The sequence below is a fragment of the Branchiostoma floridae genome, unplaced genomic scaffold (assembly GCF_000003815.2).
Source record: "Branchiostoma floridae strain S238N-H82 unplaced genomic scaffold, Bfl_VNyyK Sc7u5tJ_1551, whole genome shotgun sequence".
NCBI lineage: Eukaryota > Metazoa > Chordata > Leptocardii > Amphioxiformes > Branchiostomatidae > Branchiostoma > Branchiostoma floridae.
The window spans coordinates 133,090-154,173 of record NW_023365751.1 but is presented as its reverse complement, the minus strand read 5'-3'; the positions used below and the strand labels follow the sequence as shown (position 1 = coordinate 154,173).

The 21,084-nt window shown below is 40.1% G+C and overlaps 2 protein-coding genes across 3 annotated transcripts in view; both read left to right on the top strand.

Annotated features, from left to right (window-relative positions):
* The first annotated feature begins 566 nt into the window (after window positions 1-566).
* On the top strand, window positions 567-3,580 carry LOC118408072. Of its 2 annotated transcripts, none has more exons than XM_035808690.1 (4): window positions 567-792; window positions 1,907-2,057; window positions 2,552-2,675; window positions 3,181-3,580. In XM_035808690.1, exons 1-4 carry the CDS (start codon window positions 657-659, stop codon window positions 3,229-3,231), a joined length of 462 nt encoding a protein of 153 aa, XP_035664583.1. In that variant the 5' UTR covers window positions 567-656; the 3' UTR covers window positions 3,232-3,580. The 2 variants fall into 2 exon arrangements, with proteins under 2 accessions (XP_035664583.1, XP_035664584.1); XM_035808691.1 differs by having other exon boundaries at window positions 2,552-2,701; window positions 3,181-3,448.
* A 659-nt stretch (window positions 3,581-4,239) lies between these two features.
* The window catches only part of LOC118408074 (pyruvate kinase PKM-like), a 27,484-nt gene continuing 10,639 nt past the window's right edge, over window positions 4,240-21,084 (top strand). Inside the window, exons 1-6 of the mRNA XM_035808693.1 lie at window positions 4,240-4,313; window positions 6,337-6,381; window positions 8,776-8,955; window positions 11,239-11,330; window positions 12,019-12,138; window positions 13,504-13,690. Coding sequence (XP_035664586.1) covers window positions 6,339-6,381; window positions 8,776-8,955; window positions 11,239-11,330; window positions 12,019-12,138; window positions 13,504-13,690 — 622 coding nt within the window. The 5' untranslated portion in view covers window positions 4,240-4,313; window positions 6,337-6,338. The remainder of the gene's footprint in view (window positions 4,314-6,336; window positions 6,382-8,775; window positions 8,956-11,238; window positions 11,331-12,018; window positions 12,139-13,503; window positions 13,691-21,084) is intronic.

Below are 21,084 nucleotides of genomic sequence, written 5' to 3'. Positions count from 1 at the left end.
TATTGCATTCATAGTTAGGGTATAAAGACCAGTTAAATAAATAAATAAATAAAGACCAGTTTCTCTCAGATCACGTCAGTGTCACTGACGAAAGATAGCGAATGCTAGTTGAACCGTCTGACCGTTTCCCAAATCATATCCAGTTGCTTTTTTTGCACCCTCCAAGCAGAGGTTCGGCTTGGAGAGTAACGTCTTTTGGGCGTTTTTATCGGGCTTTTTTTTTTATTTGGTGCTTTTTTTAATGCCTTCCAGACAAGAGGAATAAAAGCCCAAAATAGAAAGCCCGATAAAATCTGCAAAAACAGGAAAAACCGCGGGAGCCGAACCTCTGCTTGGAGAGTAAGCAAACAAACAAACAAATAGGATTTCCACTCATTGTTTGACCATCTCTGCCAGCACAACTGAATGTCAATCATTAACATGTATACCAACAAGACCCAGCTGATCTAATGGACGCTATCCTCACCACGCCGTCTTTAGTCTTTGTTTTGTGAGAAATAATCCCTCTTTAATCTGATAAGATCCTGCCCATAGCTTAACCCAATCAAAATCCGTTGGTAGGGGCCAGTTACAGTCTCCGACAGTGAGCTTGCGTCACACAAGAAACAAATCCCTCTCGACTCTCAGTCAAACCGGACGTATACAAAGAGAAGAATATGAAGTCGACGGTTGTTTTCTTTGTTATTGTCCTGGGCGTTGTCTTGGCATTGGAGCATCCCAACATTGAAGTGAGGGAGGATTCCACCAACTCCAGATGTATATGGACCTTCGCAACAGACGTTCCTCCCTCAGGTAAGAACTGATACGAGAAGTAAACAAAAAGTTCTGGACCTCATCAAGAAAAATGTGAACAAGTTGAATTTTGTTGGTGAATAATAATTGTAGCCGTTTTATCAATGACAATGTTTACTAAACATTTAAATCATTATGATTTGCAAGCAAGCCCCAGTTACGTTAAGTGATAGAGAAGGAAAAAACATGGACAGTTGAGCTGTGGCCTTAGATATGCAAATCAGCTTGCTCGGCTGAAATTCGGATATCCTTTTTTTTTTCTAGTAGAAATACGAAAAATTCCGCATCAAAACATCTGGCAACGTTTTTGTAGATTTCGTAGCCCGCACATGATCACTCATCACCTTTTTTTCTCACCACGCTCAGTCCAGACCGCGATGTTTCCCTAGTTTTGACTAGTTCTTCCTACGGGGATATGGAAAGTACTTAGGATTCTGCACGAATTTGGAATAAAGATTTAGCAGACAGGAAGGTTAAAATGTCCTTGGGCTAATTGTTCTCCCTGTAGCCAGCGTAGATCTATAGTCTGGTTGCCTGGTAGACTTTATATATCGTGGCGTTGTTGGCTTCGGATTTAAGTAAGAGTTAACCGTTTATAAATTTAGCGTGTCGCGTGGGTCACTTTAATTTGTCGTAAGCAGTAAGCAAGATTCTAATTTCCTCATCAAAGTTTCAAGCAGCCTGTGACAGAACTAACTGACGACAATGATGTAATACTGCATTTTCGGTATACGTAACAAGTCAGCAAAGTTGTACACGCGAACGAAATGTACACATAGAAGATAATTCCAAAACGGCTTCGCTCAGCTTCCAAGACAATATCGGAAAATGTCGTAGAATGCAAGGCCAGTGCAAAGCCAAATAAAAAGAAGATGTGAAAGAAGTAAAGTAAAGAATATACTGTTCTTTATACCATGGCCATACTCAGTGTGTTCAGTCATACTTCAACATTCCTGACCATATATATCTGATAATGTAGGCCACTCTTTATGCCATTTTTTTTATTCGCATGCTCACATCAATTTTGGGGTTCCCAGAGGATGCCAGCCATACAATCAAATCAACATTATTTGGGAATACGGGGAAATGACATCACTGTGTCTTCTTTGTTTAGGATGTCCGGTCACTTTTCCCGCCACTGGAATGGCTGACGTCATCAGCGACCATATAGAAGAGGCGGTGGGAGATTTGGACACCATGGTGGAAGAACAACAACTCAGGAGCATTAGAGATGGCAACAACGCACTGAAACAGCAGTTAGAAAGGTAGAAATGATATGTTGGCATTTACCATGGTGTGAAAACTTACACGTCGTTTCCCGCTGCTTCTTTTTTCCCTCCTCTTCTTCCAAACTTGTTTTTTATTCGCACGCTCGATCGCATCAGTTTTTGGGATTCTCAGAAGATGCCATCCATGCATATAATCAAATCAATATGGCCCAATTGTAAGCAATTCAATCGAATATCTTTATTGCATGTTCATGCCCGAATGCTAGTAGCAAACAAAGTAAAACAGTGGTACACATGTATGATTGTATTTTAAGAAGGAAAATGATGTTTATAGATGAGCGGGAAACAACTTGTATTCTAAATCTACTTCTACCTAAGCTATTTGATGGGTTTGATCATGACTTCTTTCTGTATGTATTGGGAGATGGACTGTTCAACATTTTCATAGATAAAGGGGTTTATAGACGACTGAAGAGTGTTTTTGTTTGTGCGAGAAGCTTGATTTTAATTGTATATACCCTACCCAACAGGCAGCACATGACAAATGACATGAATAGTCTTCAGGGCCAGATAGACGAGATGACGTCAGACAGTACCCGGATGGAGGAACACATCACGGGCATGCAGGGCAAGATGGTTACACTCATGGCTCAGGTAAAACAAGACCGTCGCATATCCAGGTAAAAAGATACAAAAACCGGATGTTTTGTTGCAGTGCAAATGTCACAAACCAGGGGGTCAAAAACGACATTGACTTTCTTCTTCCTAGTCTCTATCTACTTACCAAATATCATTACAAGTTGTTTACAACCCATCTAGAGGTTCAAAAGTTACCATAAAAGTTATGTGGAAACACAAACACTCACACACACATGTTCAACAATTCATTCATAGGTTTAGATTCGTTTTGCGACGTTTTGTGCCATTTGGCGCCCATTTGTGCTCTTTTGCCAATTGTGTTTATTAGTACAAAATCGCAATTTCGATTCAGGGGACAATATGGTATCAATCGGCGCCGATTGGCACTGTTTTGCAACAATTTGCGAATGCTGGGCGCAGTTACGTTTGTCACAGTTCGGAGGAATTATAGTTACAATCGCTGACTTCGTTTAGAGAAAGAAGTTGAGCTCACTTCACGTTTATGCCGTGTACCTTACAGGTAGAGAAACTGCTGACAGCTGCAACCGATCTTCAGGCTACTTCTGACTAGATGGTCACCGACAACACATCCGCTCCTCAGGATTGATACGTTTTTACATTTAACTAGAACTGAAAAAGTATTTTTTTAGGCATTGTGACCAAACTTCGTGTATGGTAAACAAACCTATCTCAACGTTTATTCCAAACATCACAAATGGACAAAAAGTAGCCGAACCTTTATTTATTACAGTAGTTCTACAACCCATGTATTAGAAGTCCTGTCACTATATGTAACGTTATTTCATTACAACTTTTATATTGTAATGTTATGCCTGTACTTATTAGCCTGATGCGACATGAACCTACAATAAAGACTGTCATTACCTACGCCAAGAAGGTAATGTCTTCGGTGCCGTTTATTTGTCTGTCTGTATGTGAACGTCATTAATTCATTAATGGAACTGGAAAAGCACTGGGTGGAATCTCATGATATTTGATAGGTGGGTGGTCAGGAGAAAGGAGGTCAAGTTCAATAATAGCTAGCGGCCTTGCTAGGTACTGCAGTGGAAAATTCATTGATTATTAAGCGATATTGCCACTGGCTGACATTAGATTATATCATTCTGGAATTGTAATAAGTATACCATGTTCTGTAAATTCTATGATTTTATTCATGTAAGGTTAATGATTTATACATGGCTGAATTAGAGTTATCGCAAATTCTCCTGTTTTTCTGTTCTCTCTCCAATCTTGACTTATTGTTAGACTATTCAGTGTCGGAATAGCTCATACTTTTGACGAACAGTTGGAAAACTACAATAAAGCGTTATGAAAAACGATGTACAATATTCTTTTCCAGTACTAGTATCTCTCATAAAACTACTATTTACAGATTAAACATACATGTAAAACCCTCCGGATCCATTCCTACGGCGCTAAAAAAAACTAATGCGCTTAAAGAAAGCCTGGGCAACGTATGACGTAAATTTCATAACTTATAGTATATACATGATGACACGTACGCCACGAAGTTCCTGATTTGCATGTCATTTACATACTTGGGAGTCCTTAATCGTCCACTTTGACCCGTGACGTCACGCAGAACTGCTGGGACCGGTACAGAGCGGTAGAGTCGAACAAAACCAGCTGTTGGTAAGCAAATCTTTGAAAATTCTTAGTATATTTTAGGTTGACATGCCGGTGATAAGTACTAGGACAAACTGTCACTTCTATTTCTCAACAATAGATGGTATAGCAGACATTCTACCTCGTTATTTGTTAGCGTTAACGTTACTTTCAAAGCTAATAATAATTTGTCACCTTGGCGTTACTGTCAGCGCCTTTTCAAGGTGACACATTTAATATTTTTCAGTCCACATCTACCAATATGTAATTCTAATAGTGGTGTAACAAACTGTAGGACATAGACGGTGAAGACTCCACGGTTGACCAGACCCAGACAGAAATTTCAGACGACCTTTTTGTACGTGCTACCTGTTTTATCCAACATGGCCGCCTTTGTCCATGCTGGAAACATGACCTTTATTGTTCAACACTTGATGTCCGTCGTTTTTGAGCTAAGAAATAGCCCAGAAGACGATATTCTGAGGTAAAATAGTACCCCAGTACGTTAATTCTTCAAAATATAAGGGTAACAGGGTAAATGTAGGGTTTAATTTGTAGCAATGTCATGTCCATGATCTCGGTAAGTACTGCAGTGGGAGGGGGGAGGGGGGCGTGGCTGCAATATGCTAAAAATTGTCACCGCTGGTCACGTAGACAACGTTCGTCTTTTAAATGCCAAGCAGATATCGGGTGGAAGATAGAAGGTTTCAGACAAATTATATATAGATCTATATAATATATGTCATAAGGTTAGACATCCAGGTAATAAGATATGCCAAAAAAGCAGCTACTCAAGCAACTGGATATGATTTTGGAAACGGTCAGACGTTTCAGGTAGCATATCCAGTTCTCTTTTGTCATTGACTCTAAGAAGGCTCGTTGAAGAGCAAAATGACATTTGCTTCTGAACTGTACTCAAACAACAGAAGCTAATTGAAAGTAATGAGTCAGTGACTCATTTGCATCAATTTGTTTTGACTTTGTCTTAAGCACTTTTGTTTCCTATTAGACTACCAAAATTTCTCGTCATCTCCATTGCATATTGATTCATATTGAAGTAGGGTATGAAACGTGCTCTTCAGCCATCTTTCCTCAGTGTCACTGATGAAAGACATGTACAGTGGATGCTATCTCAAACGTCTGACCATTTTCAATACCATATCCAGTTGCTTTCGAGGAACTGCTTGTTGACACATGTATCAATATATCATGTTAAGTGGATGGATTACCTTTACAATCCATAGATAAATGAATATTACTTCTGAAACATACATAAAATTTTCATCATTTTAAACTTTGATATTGTCACCATAAACGTGAAAATGGAAATAAAGAATAGCTCATGAAATTCTACTTACTAAACAATAAAGACCAGCATATGATTATGTCATGCAAACCTCTTGATATTATCAGATGGGGCTAGACATGTTGATGTCTTTTCTAATGACAAAGCAATGTTTTATGTATCTACCGATTTTTGCATTATGACAGTTGTCAAATCTAAAGAATCTATACATTTTGGCCATGGTGGAGATAATTACCTTGCTCTTATAGTAAAGTTACAATAGCTGACAGTTGTACCAGGGGTTATTTCAGGCACCTGAAATTTTAGATCTTGTAATTCTTATTGCATTATGCATGCCTGACATCTGCAAGCATATCAATGTACCCCTTCCTCCCTCCAAGAAAGTTATTGAACAAACATTGCAAATCATACTATTAAAGCTGCTTAAATATATGCGACAAATGGAAAGCAGATACTAATCAAAATGCAATGTGGTAGGATGCCAAAATCAATTCCAAACGGACCAAAGTCAAGATGTACCCTGTGTCATTTGTTCAACCTCCCTGACCACTTGGATTTCATAATTAAGGCTATATATTTTCAGTTTATAATCAAATCAACATGACCTAAGGTAGTAACACTCTCCTTCCTTTTTGGGCTCACGTTTCTTGCTTACGACTACTCTGTCATGCTTCAGAAATCCTCACGTTGCTGCAACAATAACCGTTATTTTGCGTTATTTTATCTTTTTTCTCGTATTGACAGGCATGACATCTATTCCCAGGAAGAGGCATAGGACCGGGGAAGCAGGTATCTGACTCTGATTTCTCTCCTCCCACACAGCTCTACATCTGTCCTACAGTAGAACAGAGGCTTGTGTATTGACTCTTGGCTCTTTTCTCCTATGCTTGTGTATCCTGGGTACCATCCGGGTAGCAATTCGCTCCTATGTTCGCTTTTGTTACCCGTCTGGAGAACTGTGCATTCAAACCTTTTGGCACTGGTAACATCAGTAATTTAAATGAATTAAGGAATGGGTTCTAGAGTGCTCAGGCCTCCCACCAGCAGACGAAGGGCGTTTTAGATATTGGAACGCCTGTTTGAGCGAGCGCTTGAACCCATTCCGTAATTTGCTCATGTGTAGGAACCAATCAACGCCCTCGTCCAAAATTCTTGACATTAGAGATGTCAAGGTTCCCAGACGGAATAGCAGGGAAGCGACTGTATATAGTGTATAACAAAAGAGTATATAATGGTCGATAAGGCGTCAGAAGGATGACGGCTGAGACACAACGGTTTACCGGTTTCGACCTTTTATTCAAAAGTCTTCATCAAAAAGAGTATATAATGTTTAACGTTGACCAAACTACTATCCGGATGGTACCCAGGCAAGTGCTTGTGTGCGTGTCTGTCAACCGGCGGGTCTTTCATTTCAGGACTTCACAGTGGGGTTGTGTATGGTGTCTTATATGGCTCTGCTGGGACTAACTATAGCGTGGGTATCTAACTGAGCTGATGGTGAACTTTCCATTCAACTAAATTCTTTTTGCCCCTCCAAAAATGGTGTGCTAAATTGTCAATACATGTAGTGTATTACTATGCTGGACCCACATTTCCCAGACAATGGCTACTGACCACTGAGTGTCTTTGTTCTTTTAAGGGAGCTCAAAACGCTTGAAGGGGGTGTAATTTTCCAATAGATGATAATTTTTGGAAGAAAAGATGCATATATAGTATAAATGATAATGTACCCACTAGTCCCGTGTGCTTTAATTACTTTAATTTTATGCTAAACTTCAAATTGAAATAAATCACAGGCAATATTGTTGACTGTATGGTTGCAGTGGGATTTGAAGTTTTTGTTTTACAAAGCACACATGGTCTGTTTTATACATTGTCAAGAGGAATTTAAAGAAAATTGCTGATTACATGTATGTACTGTAACTAATATTGCGTTGCATTTTTCAAGTACTACTAGTAGTAATGGTACAAAAAAACAATTGGAAAATAAAAACCCCTTCTGATGTTTGGTGCTCCTTTGATAATGTGCCTATCAAAAATGATGTTTCATCATTGTCTCTACACCATATTGTATACATGTACATGTAGTTCATAACAAATTATTGTGTTCCATGATCTGTCAGTCTGTCTCTTGTGTCTGTAGACTACCTCTAGATCTTGATGACTGAAACACAGCTGTAGCAACTTCACACTTTTTATCTTAAGTTATGTTTTTGGTGCCATTTCTCTGTCTATGTCTGTTTGTATATAGTATTATATAATAGCTTGAGAAGTCAAATCTTATTTATGTTATTTTTAATGTGGATAGGGGTTGCGGTAAACAAATAGGTCAAATGTGATATTAAATGGTCCATAACTGCATGTACGTTATCTCTTGTACATCTTTACTTATCCAGCTCATCTCAATCTGTGTACGGAGTGGATGGCTTTAGCTGTGACTGTGTCAAACTGAAGTCTCTTGACATGTATCTGAAGTATTCTCTTTCAGATTCCTAGTAATGGAAATCAGCCTGTCAGGGAAGAAAATTATTGCAGCCAACTCATGAACATAGCAAGAGGCCTTAGGGCCTGTTTACTCACTTTCTGAATACCTGTGGAAATTTCTGATTATGTAGTTATTTGTAAAACAACTTTCTGAAGGGCTGATGGTGTCTGACTCTAAGGAAAGTCATTTACAAATAAGGCCATGTTGATTTGATTGATTACATGGATGACATCCTCATCAATTTTTGTTCCCCCCAAAACAAAAATTAACAACTGTAAGTACAAAGCACCTACAAAAGTCATTGCTGTTATTAGTCTAAAAGTGCAATAAGAATGGAAAACTGATGGTAATGTAGAATGCCAAGGTCAATTCCAAAGTCAAGGATTCCGAAGAAGATATAAAAGAATGAAAAATCTATTGCTCAGTATTCTATATATTAGTCTGAAAGTTCATGATTTTGTCCAACCGTCCTGACCACATATAGAGATTTCACCATAGCTAAATGTTTTGCCAAAATTTATTTCTCACAACATGCTTGCATCAGTTCTGGGGTTCCTATCTAAAGTACTAGAGGATATGTCCTCCAGATATAATCAAATGAACATGGCTTAAATTTATAAGAGGGAGGCAAGTTAGGCTAGGGAATGTCGGAACGACACAATACATTTTGGGGGGTGCGGTATGCTTTATCTCCACAGAGATGGCTCCACCGACAGCCATGAAACGTACGCCGAAGGTGTCCGTGGGGAGCGAGTACTTCATCCAGGACCAGCAGCTTCATGCTGCCAACGCCACCACCACCCTGGAGCACATGTGTCTCCTGGACATAGACTCCCCTCCCTCCATGGTGCGCCACTCAGGGATAACCTGTACCCTTGGTATGTGCAGTGCACGGTTTGCCGTGTTGCAGCATGGTGACACCCTCTCACTAACACGTGCAATCTCCAGCATCTGTTTGCAGTCTTCGAACGGGGCTGTTTTTTTTTGGGGGGGGGGGGGTTAGTTCACAATTTTCAACGTTGGCTAGCTTTCCTTATGCCAGGAAAGGGAGTTTGTCGTGGAAGTAGGTTTGCCATGCATGGAAGGGTGTTTGGCCAAAATCCCATTCTTGGCATTTTCTAAAATTCACTTGTCTCATCGGGCAAGTACACAAAATATTGACTGGCCAAAGCCAACTTTTTATTTGCCCGAAATTTAATCAACATTTTACAAGCTATTGTACAGCAATGGAATTCTTTTATTACTTGTTCTATTCCTCTGTGTTGACCTGTCTTATGTTTGATACCATTACTGAAAGGTAACAAGTATATAAAAGATTCACACATGAATTTTACTTCCTAATCGGGCAAGTGGAGTTTTTAGGCCTTGCCCGATATGCACTTGCGCTTGCCCAGGACAATCAGGCTAATGGACTTGTGCAATCCTGTAAGAGAACACTAGTCAACGTTGAAAATTGCTTCCCCCCCCCCCCAACAAAAATAACGGCCCCAATTAAAGACTGCAACGGAGGCTATGCAATGGCTTACCTGTTCCTACTAACCCCGTTTGTGCCTGACGTGTGGACTGGTTTGCTGTTGTTTCAGGCATGGCTCCCCCCGTTAAGGCGCGTACCCGCGCCATGTCGTCCGGAAGCACGGGCGACGAGTATTTTGTACAGGACCAGCAGCTGCATGCCGCTAACGCTGCCACCACCGTGGAGCACATGTGCTTGTTGGATATCGATTCTAACCCTTCTATGGTACGCAACTCCGGCATCATCTGTACTATAGGTGAGTGGAGAGTTTACTGTTCAACTTAGGCGGGTATCTCACTGGACTTTGGCAAATTATACCAGACATTCAAAAAGTGGCACAAACTGCCGCAAATTGGTGCAATCTATACGGTCTAAAATTGCCATTTTTTGCCCCTTATTTACAATAGATTTCATTCTGTAGCAACACTGCTAGTTGTCCCCCACCCCACCCCCCCACCCCCCCCCAAAAAAAAACCCAGAAACCTTCAAGTTAGCCAAGGCAGAAGGCAAATAGCTGTATTTACTTTTCAATATGGGCATTACATTATACTTGGTGACAGGATTTTCTTTACATTTGACTGTCAGTGAATATCCAACAGAGAAGTTATAGACAGAAGAAAACTCCAGAACTTGTGATTGCTGAATGCGTAGTAATTTCGTATACAGCACTGTCGATACATTGCATGGAATGATACTGAATTTCGGGAGTCTTAATCAAAAAATGACTTTGTTAAAGTATTGGAAATAGAATTATGCCAAAATAGACTCAAAATAACTTAATAAGACTGCTTGAATCAGAATGTGCAAAAATGCTTTTGTAACATATACTAAGTAAAGATTTTTAAAGTCTTCTATAGATGAATAATAGAAGTTTTTTGTAGATATAAAAACAAACTGTATGACTTACTAGTAACTGAAGTCTAGTAAGTGTACAAAATGTAGGATGGACAGTGTCAAGCCTACATGACATGATGAAGGTAAGACTAAGAGTTTTGGTGTGAAGTTTTTCTAACCTTTGTTGCTGTTGGGGTGTCACAATTATCTCAGCTCTTGTGTGTTCATGTTTCCTTTCTTGAAGAATTAGTTCTGATATGTTTGATTGTTAATGTATATGCTATTTATGTATAATATTATATATTTGTACAGTCATTTACTTAGCGTGTAGCATGAGTGGTTCAAAGTACAATCCTACTTAGTCAGACGTATTGAAAGTCACTTGCAATTGAGATATGCATGCAGAATTTGTAGTGTCCACAGTGTATAGTTCCCAGTGTACTCCATGCAGAATCCCCATTGCTGCCCCATGTAGAAATTATGTTATTGTTATTGTTATTGGGTCCCGGGCCGACTACTCTCTCTTTGCAGCCAGGGGCTGAATTGCAAGGAGCTTACAATAGGAGGGGCTAAATAGCAAGGGTCTGGAGCGATTTGCCATTCGGCGCCACTCAGGTGACCTCAATACGACAGTAATTGCCCCAGGTGCGGCCAAGGGACTGTAGGTTTTGAACCACCCAAACCGCACCATCGCACGTGTGGTGGGTTCTTTAACGTGCCTGGGGTATGGCTCTCCCCAGACACAGGACCTCCATTTCACATCCTATCCGAGGGATGGAATTACTAGAATGGCATGTTTCCTGTCCTCATACAGGGCCAGCATCCAAGGAAGTGCCCATTCTGGTGGAGATGATGAAGGCTGGGATGAACATCGCCCGGATGAACTTTTCCCACGGCTCACATGAGGTATCACACTCACTCACTCATTCATTCACTCACTCATTCTGCTACTCATTCACACACTCACTCACTCACTCACTCTCCTTTACTCAGTCTCATTCATTCACTCATTCTGCTACTCATTCACACACTCACTTACTCTCCTTTACTTGGTTTCATTCATTCATTCACTCATTCACTCATTCTGCTACTCATTCACACACACTCACTCTCCTTTACTCAGTCTCATTCATTCACTCATTCACTCACTCATTTGGCTACTCATTCACACACTCACTCACACTCTTTTACTTTCTCTCATTCACTCAATCTGCTACTCATTCACACACTCACTCACTCTACTTTACTTGGTCTCATTCATTCATTCACTCATTCTGCTACTCATTCACACACTCACTCATTTACTCAGTCTCATTCATTCACTCATTCACTCACTCATTCTGCTACTCATTCACACACTCTGCTACTCATTCACTCACTCACTCATCACTCATTCACTTACTCTCTGACTCATTCACTCCAACCAAATACTGGATTTTGTCAAGTACATAATCTCATCTGATTCTACTAGTTGCCTATACAAAATGTAGAGTAGTTTCATCTCCAGAAATTGTAAACTTCGACTCAATGATGTGGAGTCGAGTTGATGATAATAGCAAATTGTTAAAAATGCTGACGAACACTATTGTTGTAGTACCATGCAGGTACCATTGCCAATGTCCGTGAGGCAGAGAAACTCATCAAGCCTTTCCGACCCATCGCTATCGCTCTGGACACCAAGGGCCCCGAGATCCGCACAGGACTGATCGCCGGAGTGAGTTAATTACTGTTCCTCTGTGAAGGAGGGTCACCTCCGACAGGTGTACTGTTTTTGTCTGCGTTTGTGTGTTTGCCGCTATTACAGTTCCACCTGCATATGCAGGTTAGTGCAGGCAAAATTGGAGCTGTGCAGGTATTTCTGGTGTCTACCTGCACCTAACCTGCACTGGTCCATGTACTGGGATTTATACATAAATGTCCTATGATGTAGGTATATACTAGTATGGATTGTTATCAGCTGCGTTGACTGTTACCACCTATGAAGACATAGTTTAAAGAAAAAATAGCAATGGTTCCTGAACAATTTTAATATGATCCGTATTTCCTAAATTCAGAGTGGTGCAGGTAAAAATTTGTCTGGTGCAGGTAATTTTCAATGTTACCTGCACCAGTGCAGGTATGCAGAAAAAACTATTTCGAGCCCTGTACTCAAAACCTTTTCCATCAGACAGTTTGAATTTTGGTAATTATGGACCAAGGTAAAATATGAAACTTAATAATTTTGATCACAGTGACTGTCATTTTGGATGGTGAGGTAAGTGTATATAAAAGGGAACTTCTGCATGTAAAAGAACCTGGCACGCTTATAAAGAAGAGGTAGGGGTGATGACCAATGGTGTGCAAGGTACACTGGTGTGAAATATGCGAGCCGTAGCGAAACCTTGTTACGACTTTTACTTCCTCTAAATGGTCAAGTTTGATCGGCTTCTCGGCGGTGTGTACAAAGGGCAGGGACGTAATCAACGCGTGCTGATGACACGCATCTACTGGGAATTCCTCGTTCATGGGAGATAATTGCAATCCCCGATCCCTAGCACGAAGGCGGTTTTGCAGGTTACCCGCACCTTTCGGCGAAGGCGAAAGACTCGCTGATGCCTTCATTGTAGCGCGCGTGCGGCCCCAGACATCTAAGGGCATCACAGACCTGTTATTGCTCCATCTCGTCCGGCTTACTGCCGGCTGTCCCTCTAAGAAGTTGCGGCCGATCGCGCGGGATCGCCAAATGAGTTAGCATGCCCTAGAAACCGCATTGAACTACCTAAGCTAACAAAAAAGCGTCATGCATTGTCCCGTCTGAGGTTTGACCCAGGGTTGCAGCCAGCACCTGTCCTTCCGTCCTTTGAAGAAATTTTGCAGCTGGGGACTGAATTTTTTTTCCTATCCCGTCCTCTGTGAGCAAAATTTAACCCTCAAAATGCAGGAAATAGTATTTCAGAGGTCTAGATTTCATAATTTTCCTTAGGCACATGCCCCCGGACCCCCTAGAAATGCTGCGCCAAAGCCATTTAAAATAGAGGGGACTGAAAATGATTTCTGGCTGGCTACAACCCTGGGTTTGACCGCTATTCAATATTTCCAGAGTGGTACTGGGGAGGTGGAACTGAAGACTGGAGAGGAGATCCGACTCACCACCAACGAGGACTTCTACGAGAAGTGCGACGACAAGACCCTGTACGTGGACTACAAGAACATCACCAAGGTCATGGACAAGGGCGGACAGGTCTACATCGATGATGGCCTGATCCAAGTCACGGTCAAGGACAAAGGTGAGAAGATGACTTTGACATTGACATCTGTGTTCTCACCATGATTTTTTCACAGGGTAGGCCTAGGGGTATCTTAGTGCAGCAAAGCCATGTGGTAGGATGCAGGAGTGAGCTTTGTAAGGGGTCTGGGGAGAGTCCTCTTAAAAATGTTTGAATTTATAACCCTCAGAAGCACTATTTCCTGCATTTTGAGAGTCAAATTTAGTGAAGAGAAATCCAACAATTTTTTTACCTTAAAGTTTGTAAAAACAACAGAAAAGTCCCCTTTTCTGGTTGAAATACATGTCATAGGGGCCCAAATCATCACAGCATAGTGACCCAAACCATAGTTTAGTGGATCCAAATAACACCTAAAAATAACATAAGGTACAGATACCCCTACAGGTAGTGGAGGTACAGAGGTTTACATATTTCTATTAGGTACACATACTACAATGTACAACATGTATGTGCAGACCTGTACCTTGTCTTGAGCTACGTGTATTTGACAAGTAACATGACTGTGGTCTTCAATAAAATGACAGAAAAACAAATTGTACTGAACTGTTGACAGCTTGACAATGTTTATTCAAGTTTCAAATAGAACAGAACTAGCCTGTGCCCTGAAACTCTTCAATACCACATCATCTTGAGCCCCAAATTATGTACATAACAAGTTTTGCAATACAGCACTAGTACACAATACCAGTATGGGCTCATGACTTTGTGATCTGTGATTAGCCAGAAGCTGGCTTGGCCCCCCTCTTCCGCTGAAGCATCATCACAGCCTTCTTCAGGTTCTTGTTCTGTCGCCACTCTCTCCAGAAGATTCCCCTGGAGTCAAACGGATCACCCTTCTTATGGTACTTGCCTGAAAGTTCAGAAAACAAACAACTGTTAGTAAGAATGTTGGGTTTTGAAAGCTTCTTCTGAAAACAATAGATATGAAATACAACATAATAAAACACAGCCATGGGAGCAAGGGTGACATAGAAACCCAGTCCATGTCACATAGATACAAGTGTCAGTAGTCTGAAAAGAGGGTTCAAGTTGTGAACTGTAAAACTATGTATACTAATATTATATTGTAATCTTATGCACAAAAATAACAAATTTTAAGTCTGACTTTGGAATTGGTGATGTTGGAATTTTTTATCAACTTCTGGCACATTTTATATCAAAATGTGTATTGTATTGGCTATAATTTATAAACAAAATACACCGTATTCCACAAGGCTCATGCAGCCACTCATCAAGCGTTTTGGGTTACTGTATTGAGAAGAAAGATGTTTGGGAAGCAAGTCCGTGGTAGTTTTAGGAATGAAGCTCTCAGCGTGGAACTTCCTCCAAATAGGTGGATTATGGAGGAAAAAAGATGCTTTGCATCCGTTGAAGTGGCAAAACGGGTTCTTGCAGAGAAAGTTTGTATTGGAGGTGCAAGTGATGAGTGGTGATCTTACCATTGAGGTTGGCAGGGTTGGGGCAGAACTGGTTGAACCACCAGCCACTCATGTACTGCTTCCCACACTCACTGGTTTTGGAGCCGTCATTGTCCTTGTCATTGGCACTGAAGCCTACACCATTGCTGTCCTGGGTAAGAAGGGGAAAAACCATAACTATGGTGAGCCTGCTGGACAGAGCTGCATGAAAGTGTGTTGTGAAGACTAGCTACTGTTCTATAGCTGACTGCTGCCTTTGTCAGGGATCCCAGTAGCAGTCAAAAATAATCAAATACTGCATGCTACTAACAGTAACAGACTGAGTAAAATAATGGATGATTGTCAATGAGACCTAAGATTTAATGATTCATGCTAAGTAATTGAGTTAAAGTCCTTCCCACCCACACCAGATGGTGCATAGGGCAGCACCCATCTCCCTTCCTGTTGCCTTGGGCCACACAACTTTGTGCTGTCAACACAACAGGAGGCTAGTCCACTGGTCTTTGTGTTCAACTACCATTATCATGATATACTTTATGGATATTATACTTGAAACAGGAAGAGTTCGAGCAACCAGGTCATTTAGGTTTTCCTTGCTGAAAATAAATTATAAATCAAAATATAGAAATACAAAATGAATTAAATATTGGACCAGTGAAAAGTTGGTTTTGGCCAGTAGATTTTGTATGTCACTACATAGCAAGTGAATCATTCACAGCTTGTCAAAACCCTGCAAAAACAATATTATACTCACAGTCAAGCCATCTCCTGCTGTACTAAGGATATCAAACCCTTCAATGGTGAGTTTGTAGTCGGCTCCGGACACCTTGAACTTCTTGTATTTGGCAAACGCTTCTTTGTCGTCATGGTCCGTCAGAGAGACGTACAGCTGCCACTCATCCTGAATAAAAAAACATGATTGACAGTTTACACAAAAACACAAGACATAATCTAACAGGCATGAAGAATTAAAGGATGGATGGATGAAATATTGAAGGATGGATAGATGGATGAAATAAAGGATGGGTGGATGGATAAAGCTGAAGGATAGATGCATGGATGAAAGGATAACTGGATGAAGAAAGAAAGAATTAAAGGATGGATGAATGGATGGATGAAGAATTCAAGGTTGGATGGATGAAGTATTGAAGGATGGATAGGTGGATGAAATGAAGGATGGATGGATAGATGGATAAAGCTGAACAACAGATGTATGGATGAAAGGATAGATGGATGAAGAAAGAATTAAAGGATGGATGGATGAAGAATTCAAGGCTGGATGGATGAAAAATTGAAGGATGGATGGATGAAGAATTAACACTAGTCATTTTATATCAGTAAAAACAGTTGGTATTTGGAAAATCAACCAAACTTGATGCTCTAGTTTCAAGTGAGATATCAGTGCGTAGCTCTTGGCGTACTGAGTATAGTGATATAAAAATAATTATTCTACAATGTTCACAACGTAAGATATCATTGATGGAAAATGCAAGCTGACCGCGGTCTTTTTGGAGCGTCCCGATTATCCTTTAGGTCTCCCCGCGGAGCAAGATTGGGATACCGAAGGGTAAATTTCTTACCCCGTCGGGTCTAAACTCTCAACCCCAGGGAAGACAATGTCAAAAAACATGCTTTCCCGCGGGAAAATTGCATCCCCGGGGATAGAAATGTCAGGTAAAAGTCTCCCTCACACCTCTCAGAGAGATGTGAGGGAAGGCGTGAAAGGCGTGAATTGTCATAATGTCGACCGTTCGGGTCATGATTTGGACCGTTCGGGTCCATATCATGGACCGACGGTTTCACAGTCAGAAAGGATTTGGATTGATGATTATAAGGCACAATTCAATCCCCTCAGACTGTTGACTGTAAAACAGTCATTGCTTCGGTGGTAGTATTCTGAAAATGGTCACCTCTTCACATCCTGAAGCAGCTTAAATATTAAAAATATGTCCAATAGTCAATGGTGTATCTTTGTCAGCAGACAGCCTAATGGTATCTTTCTCACAAACTCAACATCATCCAGATTTTATACCAGACTTTATACAGCTACTTCGCTGTGAACAGTTTGTGTTCCAAAATCATCAAGCAAATTATAAGGTGTGAATGGACTAAGAGTACTAAGTCTTATAATGGACTTGTTTTCTGCTCCGTTTTCATTGTGAGGGCCCTGACTTTTAAAATGCTTCGTGATAACCATCATGGAGAATAAATCTCAGTATAGACTATAAGGTTCATGTGCCAGTGCACTCAAATAATCACCATCTGTCAATTATCTATTTAGTGTGAGTGGTCCTTTGTTGTCTGTTGTGTTTCACCTTATGAATACAAAAGGAGAATTGTTATTTTACTGTATACCTTTTACCAAGGAGCTTTTATCTGATAAAAGCTCCTTGCTTTTACACAGCTGCATGAGTGTCTCTGAGCATAACAGTGAGAAATCTTTTCGTGCCTTCTTACAATTGCTACCCTATATAAACTAATGTCTTTCTGTCTGCCAGCCAAACTGTCTCCAAAAGACTAAGACTTGGCACTGCAACCCTCTGCATTGCCCTCATTATGTAAATGACCCAAGGTGGACTGGAAACTTGTAAAAATGTAGTAGTTAGAGTGATAATTGCCCTGAAATCCCCACCCATTGTTCCTCCCTTCTTTTGCATTTGTTTACGACCTAATTTCACACTTCCTCCCCGGCCCTACAGGGGTGACCACTGTTGCAGTATTAGAGTAATATATACCATTAATAACGTCATGTGTAATGTTATGGGAGAGTGAAAAAAAGATACACCATTATCTCAAGAATTGAAGTTTCAGACGGAAAAGCCTTACCGTCAATTACTACTCTGGCCTGGCAACTGTCAAAAGCATTTTCCCACAAATTCTATTCCAGACTGGACCTACTCTTCAAACACCCCTATCCAACCAGAGCCCTTGGATTGTTCCTGTATCCAAACAGCTAGCTGATGATCAGTCCACTATAATCTTTGGGGGCCGAATACCCGAAGTCCCAAGATTGAGAAATGTAGTTTAATTTGAAATAGTTCAACAAGTATAGAGAATAATAATAGACAATGATAACATTATTACCTAATGTTAACTGCCCAGATGGCACATAAAATCCCACTAAGAAGCTAGTCTTGTTTGGCTCATCTTCCAATTGGCACAATTGTGCAGGTGGATCAGAAAATCAGATACTAGTACATGTCTGACCAACCTCCTTGGTAAAACCTCCTTGCTCTGACACATGAGACATTCACAATACTAGTATATCATACACACTTCTTTGCTAACAAAAAAAGTGAACACCCAATAAATTCTTCTGTACAAAGTCACGAGACCGACCTTCATAATTTTGCTTTAAATCTTGATGTTCCTCTCTGGAGTCAGACTTATACATAATAACTGTAGACGGCAACCGTCTGTCCTTCAATATGAAATGGGTATTCGGCCATTGTTGCCGTAACAGACAGAAGACAAACAGGCTTGGCACATTTACTTGGTTGAGACAAGGTTGAGAGAAGCTTCCGTTTGAATGGGGAACTCCCATTCTGCTAAGTGTAGTGTAGGGCTAAGGGTATAAGAAAGGCATTTTCATCAGTTTTGAAGCGATTCGATTGACAGGATTTGCATTATTAAAGCCCCAGGTTTCCGACTGATACAAAATATGCAATAAGCTTGACATGTGTATCAAAAGTTTGCTTCTAAACAAGACTCGAAATATAAAGTACATCCGCTTTGGTGATTGATTGTAGACTCGCGTCTTCAACGTCTGCCTCAGGTCATGTATATACAATATCCATTCACTCACCTTGTGCTTGTACTAAGTATAAACCTCATTACTTGTAAATAAACCCTAGTATGAAGTTACGCTGTCTAAGCTAATATTAATTTTTGTGGAGTTATCTACAAAAAGGGAAGGATTCAGCAAGGATTTCAATCTCCTTGGATTCAACAAGTCTCCATTCCTATCATAGTAATCTCCGAGTAGATTCCGCAGTCGGGCTAGTTTTAGGCATTTTTTGCGTTGCTAATGTACGTTTTTCTGGAGTTGCGCGTATTTAACAGATAGCGACTCCAGGTCAAACACGCAATGCTCCATTAAAAACGGGTTTGCCTCACAGTGTTAGACTAAGTGTTTCCTATTGTTATACAATGTGTACTTGTTGTGTCCGCCATATTGAAAACATTGTTTGTTTGGCTTCTAGGTCTGTCATTTTATCTCTGCCCAAATTCAAAACCTTTCTTTACCTTTGTACAGATGAAAGCTCATTGTTTTGCTTTGTAGTGTATTGTCTATTTTCCCTATTGTGAATCTTGTGAACAGTGCTGTGTTGTTGAAGCCAATGCAATTTCCCAACACTGCCTATGGAATATAGTTGATGATAGCTCCTTGCATATAGCTGTAGATTATCATCTCCTTTTCTTTCTCGAGGATTGTTTTCAAAGCTTTTATTTCAATGACTGTAAGCTATGCATAATTTTGTAGTTGTTGTGTCGGCCATACTGAAGACATTGTTTAGCTTCTGTCATGTTTTATCAAAATTCGAGAGCCTATCTTTACATTAAATTTTGTTTTAAAGAAGCCGAACATCAAGAAATTCATAGTGTGTTTTCGTAATTTGTTTTCGTGTAGGGAATTTTGTGAATTTCTGTTTAATTTGTGGACACCAATGCATTTTCCCTATATTGTGGAACACATTATTTTAAAGTTTAACATATTTTCGTAGAAGGGGGTTTTAGGCAGGTATACCGTATACCCTTCTTGATTCAATGTAATATGCTGAGGTGAGTTTCCATCTCCTAAAATAGTACATGAAAACACCTGCTAAGAATTAGTTCACTAGTCATTTACTTCTTTTTGAAAGCTAACATAGCTCTAGATCGTTGACTTTGATCATTTTCTTCTATCAAGAAATAATTCCAAGTGCTGGAGAAAGGAGGTTAAAAAAGCTCCTTGACTGGACAAAGAAATTACGACCAGACATTTCAGGCCATGAGTAATGAACTGACCAATTAAAGTGTCCCTGACTGCATTCTATGCATAATTAAAGATGAATACAGGTAATTACTTTGGGCCAAGGTGCTAAAAACAATTACTATTGATAATAATGGCCCTGTCAACATGACGATTGGGGTTGTCAGATTCACACATACAAAAACCAAGGAGGTTATATTCTGAATATAACCTACTTGCAAAAACTAAAAAATCCAAGCATGTAAACTTGAAAGGCAAAGACAAGCTGGTATAATAAAAACCTATGATATAATGACATGCAAAGAATACACAACAAGTGTGTTTGCGTGAATTATTTCTGGAAAATTTATTTTACTATCAGAAAGTTAAATATTGACTGTTGAATTCATACGTACTGCCTAAATTTTATCAAAATGGACAAACTTTAAAATTGATTAATTTCAAATAATCTGAAGTGTATTCTTATTTTCTGGAAAGCTTTTCTAAAAAGTAGGCAGTCTTCTCTCAGTCTTCTCTACATCCTGTGAAAATTTTGTTACTGTTAGCCATCTGCAACAAGCTGGTCTCGGTCATTATTTGTCAAATCTGAAGAGTAAAATGTGTTCATATATTGCACAAATATTTTGGTAATTATCATTTAGTCTAGTACATAATTGGAATGAGCAGAATCTCTTCTCTACTTCTGCCAAATTATAACCTACTTGACCTCACAAAACTTGAGACACAAATGTCAAATTTGTCTGCTAAACCTAATCTCCAAGCAGATCTTGCTGTGGCAAATGGGAAGAAGTTTAGCCGGCAGAGGAGATATTGACCACAGCGAAGGCTGTGGCCAATAACTCCTCTGCCGGCTATTTTTTTTCCCATTTGCCACAGCAAGATATGCTTGGAGCTTATGCCAAACCCACAATAACATCTTTAATGGTCTTAGTCCCACTTTAGCAAAACAGAGGTCTGCCAACACTAGCTTGGGTACCTAATACTTAACTTTACCAATTGCCAGG

What these genes read in the sequence shown, in the direction of transcription:
- LOC118408072 (XM_035808690.1), top strand. Translation starts at nt 657, where the DNA reads ATGAAGTCGACGGTTGTTTTCTTTGTTATTGTCCTGGGCGTTGTCTTG. An exon ending in CTGAAACAGCAGTTAGAAAG is followed by an intron (nt 2,058 to 2,551) that starts GTAGAAATGATA and finishes CCTACCCAACAG; the next exon opens with GCAGCACATGACAAATGACA. An exon ending in TGGTTACACTCATGGCTCAG is followed by an intron (nt 2,676 to 3,180) that starts GTAAAACAAGAC and finishes TGTACCTTACAG; the next exon opens with GTAGAGAAACTGCTGACAGC.